This window comes from Gymnodraco acuticeps, unplaced genomic scaffold, assembly GCF_902827175.1.
Source record: "Gymnodraco acuticeps unplaced genomic scaffold, fGymAcu1.1, whole genome shotgun sequence".
Lineage (NCBI taxonomy): Eukaryota > Metazoa > Chordata > Actinopteri > Perciformes > Bathydraconidae > Gymnodraco > Gymnodraco acuticeps.
The window spans coordinates 1-10,000 of NW_022990333.1; the positions used below are offsets into that span (position 1 = coordinate 1).

At 47.2% G+C, this 10,000-nt stretch overlaps 1 protein-coding gene across 1 annotated transcript in view; it reads right to left on the reverse strand.

Moving 5' to 3' along the window:
- Positions 1-3,153: 3,153 nt before the first annotated feature.
- LOC117550681 (alanine--tRNA ligase, mitochondrial-like) overlaps positions 3,154-10,000 on the reverse strand; it is a gene marked incomplete at its 3' end in the record, with an annotated part of 23,958 nt that continues 17,111 nt past the window's right edge. Inside the window, exons 6-9 of the mRNA XM_034223167.1 lie at positions 9,639-9,763; positions 3,824-3,959; positions 3,352-3,521; positions 3,154-3,271 (exon numbers count right to left, since the gene is read on the reverse strand). Of these exons, the coding sequence (XP_034079058.1) occupies positions 3,154-3,271; positions 3,352-3,521; positions 3,824-3,959; positions 9,639-9,763 (549 nt within the window). The remainder of the gene's footprint in view (positions 3,272-3,351; positions 3,522-3,823; positions 3,960-9,638; positions 9,764-10,000) is intronic.

Sequence of the window (10,000 nt, forward strand, 5' to 3'; positions counted from 1 at the left end):
GTTCTCATTAACCTGTATAATATGGACTGGGGAGGGACTAGTCTCATTAACCTGTATAATATGGACTGGGGATGGGACTAGTTATTCATTACCTGTATGTATGAACTTGGGGGAGGACACTAGATTATCATTGACCTGTGTAACGTGGACCTGGGGAGGGACTAGTTATCATTAACCTGTATGACATGAACCTGGGGAGGGACTAGTTATCATTAACCTGTATAACGTGGACCTGGGGAGGGACTAGTTATCATTAACCTGTATGACATGAACCTGGGGAGGGACTAGTTATCATTAACCTGTATGATATGAACCTGGGGAGGGATTAGTTATCATTAACCTGTATGATATGGACCTGGGGAGGGACTAGTTATCATTGACCTGTATGATATGAACCTGGGGAGGGACTAGTTATCATTAACCTGTATAACGTGGACCTGGGGAGGGACTAGTTATCATTAACCTGTATAATATGGACCTGGGGAGGGACTAGTTATCATTAACCTGTATGATATGAACCTGGGGAGGGACTAGTTATCATTAACCTGTATGACATGAACTTGGGGAGGGACTAGTTATCATTGACCTGTGTAACGTGGACCTGGGGAGGGACTAGTTATCATTAACCTGTATGACATGAACCTGGGGAGGGACTAGTTATCATTGACCTGTGTAACGTGGACCTGGGGAGGGACTAGTTATCATTAACCTGTATGATATGAACCTGGGGAGGGACTAGTTATCATTAACCTGTATAATATGAACCTGGGGAGGGACTAGTTATCATTAACCTGTATAACATGGACCTGGGGAGGGATTAGTTATCATTAACCTGTATGATATGGACCTGGGGAGGGACTAGTTATCATTAACCTGTATAATATGAACCTGGGGAGGGACTAGTTATCATTGACCTGTATAATATGGACCTGGGGAGGGACTAGTTATCATTGACCTGTATAATATGGACCTGGGGAGGGACTAGTTATCATTAACCTGTATAATATGGACCTGGGGAGGGACTAGTTATCATTAACCTGTATAATATGGACCTGGGGAGGGACTAGTTATCATTGACCTGTATAATATGGACCTGGGGAGGGACTAGTTATCATTGACCTGTGTAACGTGGACCTGGGGAGGGACTAGTTATCATTAACCTGTATGATATGAACCTGGGGAGGGACAAGTTATCATTGACCTGTGTAACGTGGACCTGGGGAGGGACTAGTTATCATTAACCTGTATAATATGAACCTGGGGAGGGACTAGTTATCATTAACCTGTATAATATGAACCTGGGGAGGGACCTGTATAATCAGCTCTGATCCCTCAGTTAGAACACAGATTTAAAGCAACAGGATGTAAACAGAGGAAAACAGTGTGTGTGTGTGTGTGTGTGTGTGTGTGTGTGTGTGTGTGTGTGTGTGTGTGTGTGTGTGTGTGTGTGTGTGTGTGTTGTGGGTGTGTGTGTGTGTGTGTGTGTGTGTGTGTGTGTGTGTGTGTGTGTGTGTGTGTGTGTGTGTGGTCATGATACCAACATTTTGGTTTCGATACCGATACCAAGTCAAGAATTGCGATCCCGATTCTTTTTCGATACTTTCTTTTATTATTTTCATGATCAATAAAATTGTAGTTTATCTGTTAAGTGTTTTCTTACAACATGGTCTCTTCTTTATACTGGAGTTTGTGATTTCTTTGATAGTTCACTTTATATTTTATTATCATGTAATAGTACAGTAATATAAATAATTATTGACCAAATGTAGATTGCAGATGTTAGCCACATTGGGAAGTTAGCTAAAAAGATAGCCATATTAAACAGCTCTGGATGCCGGTCGGCGAGGTGCTTAGCCAAGTCTGATGTGTTGGCTCCCTTGGTCTGCAGGGATCTGAAACATGACAGGCCTGGTGGTGTCCGTAGGCTTACCCTCACTGTCAGAGATATCACTCAAATACTTCCACATTTCGCTTCTGGCGTCTTTTTTGTCAACAAGCCGAGGCGCAGCGGCAGTTGCACTCCCACTTGCAGCCATGCTTCTCGTTTTCTCACATGCTCTGGCAGCTAGCGCGTGCACGAGAGAGGGGAGGGACTTAGAGCGTGCTTGAGAGGGGAGGGACTTAGAGCGTGCTTGAGAGGGGAGGGACTTAGAGCGTGCTTGAGAGGGGAGGGACTTAGAGCGTGCTTGAGAGGGGAGGGACTTAGAGCGTGCTTGAGAGGGGAGGGACTTAGAGCGTGCTTGAGAGGGGAGGGACTTAGAGCGTGCTTGAGAGGGGAGGGACTTAGAGCGTGTTGAGAGGGGAGGGACTTAGAGCGTGCTTGAGAGGGGAGGGACTTAGAGCGTGCTTGAGAGGGGAGGGACTTAGAGCGTGCTTGAGAGGGGAGGGACTTAGAGCGTGCTTGAGAGGGGAGGGACTTAGAGCGAGCTTGAGAGGGGAGGGACTTAGAGCGTGCTTGAGGGGAGGGACTTAGAGCGTGCTTGAGAGGGGAGGGACTTAGAGCGTGCTTGAGAGGGGAGGGACTTAGAGCGTGCTTGAGAGGGGAGGGACTTAGAGCGTGCTGAGGAGGGAGGGAACTTAGAGCATGCTTGATAGGGAGGGACTTAGAGCATGCTTGATAGGGAGGGACTTAGAGCCGTTGCTTGATATGTGAGGGACTTAGAGCAGTGCTTGAGAGGGGAGGACTTCGAGCGATTGCTTGAGAGGGGAGGGACTTAGAGCGTGCTTGAGAGGGGAGGGACTTAGAGCATGCTTGATAGGGGAGGGACTTAGAGCATGCTTGAGAGGGGAGGGACTGCAGGCACGGCTGCAGTGCAGGGAGTGGAAGCAGAGCGCTGAACACACACGGCTCTTATTAAACGTCGCTTTTCTCACCGGAGTACTTTCCCCCGTCATTCTTAAAGTACCGATACTAATGAAACGGAGGAATCGTACCGTTTTTAACGGCAGGGTACCTTTCAAGTATCCGGTACACCGAGCAACGTGTGTGTGTGTGTGTGTGTGTGTGTGTGTGTGTGTGTGTGTGTGTGTGTGTGTGTGTGTGTGTGTGTGTGTGTGTGTGTGTGTGTGTGTGTGTGTGTGTGTGTGTGGTGTGTGTGTGTGTGTGTGTGTGTGTGTGTGTGTGTGTGTGTGTGTGTGTGTGTGTGTGTGTGTGTACCTGGTCCAGGTGGAGCTGCACCTGGTCTCCGGTCTTCAGGGGTCCAGCTGTGGTCACCTGATGCACCACGTACCCCCCCGCCTGCTCCACGGCCTCCACAGGGAACGGGACGTCCTGAGACAGGAAACAGTCAGAGCTACGCTAACAGAAGCTAATGGGCAGGTACACTTCCCATGATGCATTTCCCCTCTCACCTGCAGACCGTCCCGGGTGAAGTATCCCTGGTCGTGTGACTGCCCCCCCTGTTCAGAGTAGAAACAGGTCTGATCCAGAACCACGAAGCAGCGCTGCCCCTCCCTCACCTCCGAGACCAGAGAGCTGCCATCATACAGGGCCAGCACTACCGCACTGCATGCTGGGAACACTGGGAGACAGGTGAGAGACAGACAGGTGAGACAGGTGAGATCAGAGAGCCGCCATCATACAGGGCCAGCACCGACGCACTGCATGCTGGGAACACTGTGGGACAGGTGAGACAGAAAGGAGAGACAGACAGGTGAGACAGACAGGTGAGACAGAAAGGTGAGACAGAAAGGTGAGACAGGTGAGACAGAAAGGAGAGACAGACAGGTGAGACAGAAAGGTGAGACAACAGCAAGTGAGACAGGCGGAGGGTAAGACAGAGACAGGTGAGACAGGTGAGTAAGGCGGAGGGTGAGACAGTACCGTATCTGTCTTGCTGCAGGCTGTACTGGTACTTCAGGCTGTCGTCGGTGTGAGGGACTCTGAGACGCTGCAGCTTCGCCAGACTGAGGACGTCCAACACCTGAGACTGAACACCTGTCTGACCCCCAGACTTCACCTGAGAGAGACACACAGGTTTCAGCTGAGAGACCTGCTCAGGTGTGTGTGGGTCAGAGTGAGACCTGCTCAGGTGTGTGTGGGTCAGAGACCTTCTCAGGTGTGTGTGTGTCAGAGTGAGACCTGCTCAGGTGTGTGTGGGTCCGAGTGAGACCTGCTCAGGTGTGTGTGGGTCCGAGTGAGACCTGCTCAGGTGTGTGTGGGTCAGAGACCTGCTCTTCAGCGCCTCTTCAACCCCTATTCATACTAGGAAACAGCAGTGGACAGCTGCTAAAGGGAGAATTACAAACAATCCTCCTAAACCACCAAGTGTGCCAATCCAGAACAGATACGCTCCGCTGACCGAGAACCGGAGATCTGATGACCTGGATAACCTGTCCTCTTCACGCAGCAGGGTAAGGACCAATAGCTACTCTAAAAGTAAAAGGCTAGAGGGAAAGCTAACGACTGGGCCTGAAACTCTGATTGTGGGTGACTCTGCTGTAAGAGATGTAAAAGGTCTGTGTAATAAGAACAACACCAAAGTACTCTGTTTTCCCAAGGATGTGGTCTCTGACTTGGCTGAGAAGATCCTGCATATTGGGGCTGAACATCCGACTGTGAAGAATGTGGTACTGCACATTGGAACAAATGATGTTGTGAAACAACAGTCAGAAGTGCTGAAAGAAGACTTTAAATGTTTGTTGGAAACTGCCAGCTCTCTAAATGCAGAGGTGTTCATCAGTGGCCCTCTACCGCCAGTCAGAAGAGGAGTGGAGAGATTCAGCAGATTGTTTGCACTGAACACCTGGCTTTCAACGGCCTGTACTGACCATTCTGTTCATTTTATTGACAATTTTAACTTTTTCTGGGATCGCAGACATCTTTTCAAGGCAAATGGAGTTTGCCTGAACAAGTCAGGAGTGAAATTGTTTATCTCTAACATATTCAACTGCCTGCGTCATCAATCTGTTCCCTCTGCCAAGGACAAGCGGCAAGAGGAATCAAAACAGGAGAAAGACACAACACATCACGCAGAAAACCCTGAAGAATTATCACTGCACCCGCCTGAGGAATGTTCTGATTATGGGAGACATATGAGACACATGGAGGAGTCTCCACTGCCCCCCCCCCCCTGTCAACGCCTTTGAGGATACTCCGTTCACCCTTTCACCCTCGCCCACCCTCCTGGAGATCGATGAACACACAAAGGAGATACAGAGGGTTGGCACCGATTCCTTCCTGGAGTTCAAAGACCAAACGAAGGCGATACGCAGGGCTGGCACCATGTCCTTTACCCCCGCTCCTCAACGACGCCCACCAAAATCACCGCGGAGACGCGCACCATCTCCCCCGTCCTCATCACCGCGCCTACGTCAACCACCTCCCCCCCTGGCAGCATGTCCTCTACCCCCGCACCATCTAGCCCGTCTCCATCACCGTGCCTACGTCGACCACCTCCCCTCCCTTCGAGGGGGCTTCTGCAGTCTCCGAAGCCTGATAAGGATGTGTGTGTACAAAACACAACAAACTCTTACTGATATGTGATGGGTCCAGGCTCAAGGGCGTATGGCACTCTCAACTCTTTCCAGGACATGTCGGGGCCCTGCCTGCCAGTAGCTTTGCCGATATCTGTGTTGATAGGTAATAGATTAAGAGCGGTGAATCATAGAAACAGGAAGCGCTCAAACGTTTGTGTGAGTGTATCTAATTTAGCAGTGATTCCATGTCAGCCACAGCTTGTTACAAAAAACATGACTGATAGTGTGTTTAACAAACTTAAACTAGCTTTATTAAATGTCAGGTCTTTGGCAGGAAAAACATTTTTAATCAATGATTTAATCACTGAGCACAATCTCGATTTTATGTTTTTAACAGAAACTTGGATTGAACAGAATAACAGTGCAGCTGTTCTTATCGAATCAACCCCTCCCAACTTTAGTTTTATGAGTCAGGAAAGAATGCATAAGAAAGGGGGTGGAGTTGCTATTCTGTTCAATGATTCCCTTCAATGCAGGAAGACATCGTATGGAAACTTTGATTCTTTTGAATATGTGGCCCTTCAGCTGAAATGCTCCTCTCGAGCTCTGCTCCTAAATATCTATAGACCACCCAAATACTGTGCAAGCTTTATTGATGACTTTACTGAACTGCTGTCTATAGTGTGTATTGACTTTGACCGTCTAGTCATTGTTGGTGATTTTAACATCCATGTTGACAACCCCCAGGACAGAGGGGCTAAAGAACTGTTTTGTGTTCTTGATAGCTATGGACTGACTCAGCATGTGACGGAGCCCACGCACAATAAGGGGCACACTCTGGACTTCATGATCTCAAAGGGTCTGAATATCTCTAAGGTTGTGGTGACTGATGTTGCACTCTCTGACCATTCCTGTGTTTTCTTTGAGAGCTCTATTTCTGTTCACAAAAATGTTCAAAAAGAGGTAACCACAAAGCGATATTTGACTGAAAATACTAGGGAAATGTTTACTCAGAATTTCTCTTCCACACTTGCCCCTGCCAACATCTCAGTAAATGAGCTAGTAGATCATTTTAATTCAAAAATTAAAATTTGTATAGATGCCATTGCTCCAACTAAGGTAAAGGAAGTGTCTGGCAAGAAAATATCTCCATGGAGAAAGGCCATGACCGTGAGAGCAGAAATAAGAGAATGTCGAAAAGCTGAACGCAGGTGGCGAAAAACAAATCTCCAGGTTCACTTTGACATCTATAAAGAGAGACTTGGCCTTTATAATTTGGAATTGAAAAACGCACGACAGTCTTTCTTCTCTGACATCATTACCAAAAACAAAAACAACACACGTGCCTTGTTTGCTACCGTCGACAGACTAACTAACCCCCCAGTGTCAGTAGCCTCTGAATTTCTATCCACCAGGGCGTGCAATGATTTTGCCTTTTTCACTGACAACATTCAGAAAATCAGACAAGCAGTCAGTGCCTCTGCATCAGGAACAGCAAATGTGTTGTCCCTATCTCCACTTAACATCAATTCAGACATCATGACACAATTCCATCAGATTAATGATAAAAACCTAGAGGACATTATTCAACTTCTGAAATCCTCCTCCTGCTGCCTTGATATTATTCCAACAGGATTTTTCAAAGATGTTTTGCCTTGCATGGCCTCAGATCTACTTCATATAGTAAACACATCTCTTCACTCAGGTATTTTTCCACAGGCCCTGAAAACTGCAGTCATTAAACCGCTCTTAAAAAGAATAATCTAGATGCTTCAGTAATGAACAATTACAGGCCCATATCAAACCTCCCATTTCTAGGTAAAATCATTGAAAAAGTTGTTTTTCAACAGTTGAGTAATTTCTTGCATTTAAATAACTGTTTTGATGTGTTCCAGTCAGGCTTTCGTCCAAACCACAGCACTGAGACTGCTCTTGTAAAGGTCTTCAATGACATCCACTTAAACACAGACAGTGGCAGAACTTCAGTGTTAGTATTATTAGATCTCAGTGCTGCGTTTGACACTGTTGACCACAGCATATTACTAGACCGACTGGAGAACTGGGTGGGACTTTCGGAAACAGTTCTGAATTGGTTTGAATCCTACTTAAAGGACAGAAACAACTTTGTTTCTATAGGTAAATACACATCTGAGTTGACAAATATGACATGTGGGGTTCCTCAAGGCTCCATCTTGGGGCCTCTTCTCTTTAACATCTACATGCTACCACTGGCTCAGATAATGAAGAACAACAAAATAAGTTACCATAGCTATGCAGATGACACACACATGTACGTAACAATTTCACCAGGAGACTATGCTCCAATTCAAACACTGAGTAAGTGCATTGAACAAATCAATGACTGGATGTGTCAGAACTTTCTCCAATTAAACAAAGATAAAACTGAGGTAATGGTTTTTGGAGCCAAGGCAGAACGTATGAAAGTTAGCGCTGAGCTTCAGTGTGCAATGTTCAAAACAACAGATAGAGCCAGAACTCTAGGTGTAGTCATGGACTCTGACCTGAGTTTCAACAGTCACATTAAAACTGTTACTAAATCAGCCTACTATCACCTAAAGAACATATCTAGGATTAAAAGACTAATGTCACAGCAGGATTTGGAAAAACTTGTCCATGCTTTTATCTTCAGTAGACTCGACTACTGCAATGGTGTCTTCACAGGTCTCACTAAAAAATCTATTAGGAAGCTGCAGCTAATTCAGAACGCCGCTGCTCGAGTCCTCACTAACACTAAGAAAGTGGATCACTCCTGTTCTGAAGTCTTTACACTGGCTTCCTGTGTGTCAAAGAATAGATTTCTAAATACTGCTGCTGGTTTATAAAGCATTGAATGGTTTAGGCCCAAAATACATTTCTGACCTCCTGCTAAATGATGAACCATCCAGATCTCTCAGGTCTTCAGGGACTGGTCAGCTTTCTGTCCCCAGAGTCAGAACTAAACATGGAGAAGCAGCGTTCAGTTATTATGCTCCAAATATCTGGAACAAACTCCCAGAAACCTGCAGGTCCGCTGCAACTCTGACTACTTTCAAATCCAGTCTGAAGACTTTTCTTTTTGTCGCTGCTTTTAATTGAACTATTCATATCTTAGACTGCACTGTAACTTTTATCCATGTACTTTTTTCTTTTAATGTTTAATTGACAGCACTGTAACTTGTATCCATGTATTTCTTCTTTTAATGTTTATTTTATTAGCTTTTCTTTTTAATGACTGATTTTAAATGCCATTTTCTTAATCTCTTTCATTTTTTGTAAAGCACTTTGAATTGCCTTGTGTTGAAAAGTGCTATATAAATAAACTTGCCTTGCCTTGCCTTGCCTTGCCTTTCTCAGGTGTGTGTGGGTCAGAGTGAGACATGCTCAGGTGTGTGTGGGTCAGAGACCTGCTCAGGTGTGTGTGGGTCAGAGTGAGACCTGCTCAGGTGTGTGTGGGTCAGAGACCTGCTCAGGTGTGTGTGGGTCAGAGTGAGACCTGCTCAGGTGTGTGTGGGTCAGAGTGAGACCTGCTCAGGTGTGTGTGGGTCAGAGTGAGACCTGCTCAGGTGTGTGTGGGTCAGAGTGAGACCTGCTCAGGTGTGTGTGGGTCAGAGACCTGCTCAGGTGTGTGTGGGTCAGAGTGAGACCTGCTCAGGTGTGTGTGGGTCAGAGTGAGACCAGCTCAGGTGTGTGTGGGTCAGAGTGAGACCTGCTCAGGTGTGTGTGGGTCAGAGTGAGACCTGCTCAGGTGTGTGTGGGTCAGAGACCTGCTCAGGTGTGTGTGGGTCAGAGTGAGACCTGCTCAGGTGTGTGTGGGTCAGAGTGAGACCTGCTCAGGTGTGTGTGGGTCAGAGTGAGACCTGCTCAGGTGTGTGTGGGTCAGAGTGAGACCAGCTCAGGTGTGTGTGGGTCAGAGTGAGACCTGCTCAGGTGTGTGTGGGTCAGAGTGAGACCTGCTCAGGTGTGTGTGGGTCAGAGTGAGACCAGCTCAGGTGTGTGTGGGTCAGAGTGAGACCTGCTCAGGTGTGTGTGGGTCAGAGTGAGACCAGCTCAGGTGTGTGTGGGTCAGAGTGAGACCTGCTCAGGTGTGTGTGGGTCAGAGTGAGACCAGCTCAGGTGTGTGTGGGTCAGAGTGAGACCTGCTCAGGTGTGTGTGGGTCAGAGTGAGACCAGCTCAGGTGTGTGTGGGTCAGAGTGAGACCTGCTCAGGTGTGTGACCTCACCTGGCTCTCTGAGATGAGGCGCTGCAGACCCTCCTGGTCCACCTGGACTCCTCTCTCCTCCAACATCAGGTCCACCAGGTCCAGAGGGAAACCCAGGTTCCTGTGCAGAGACCAGACCACAGAGGCTACATACACACACACACACACACACACACACACACACACACACACACACACACACACACACACACACACACACACACACACACACACACACACACACACACACACACACACACACACACACACACACACACACACACACACACACACACACACACACACACACACGTAATATGAAGCACTTTGAGTACTTGGAAAAGCGCTCTAATAAAAATGAGTTATTATTAGGAGGAACTAAC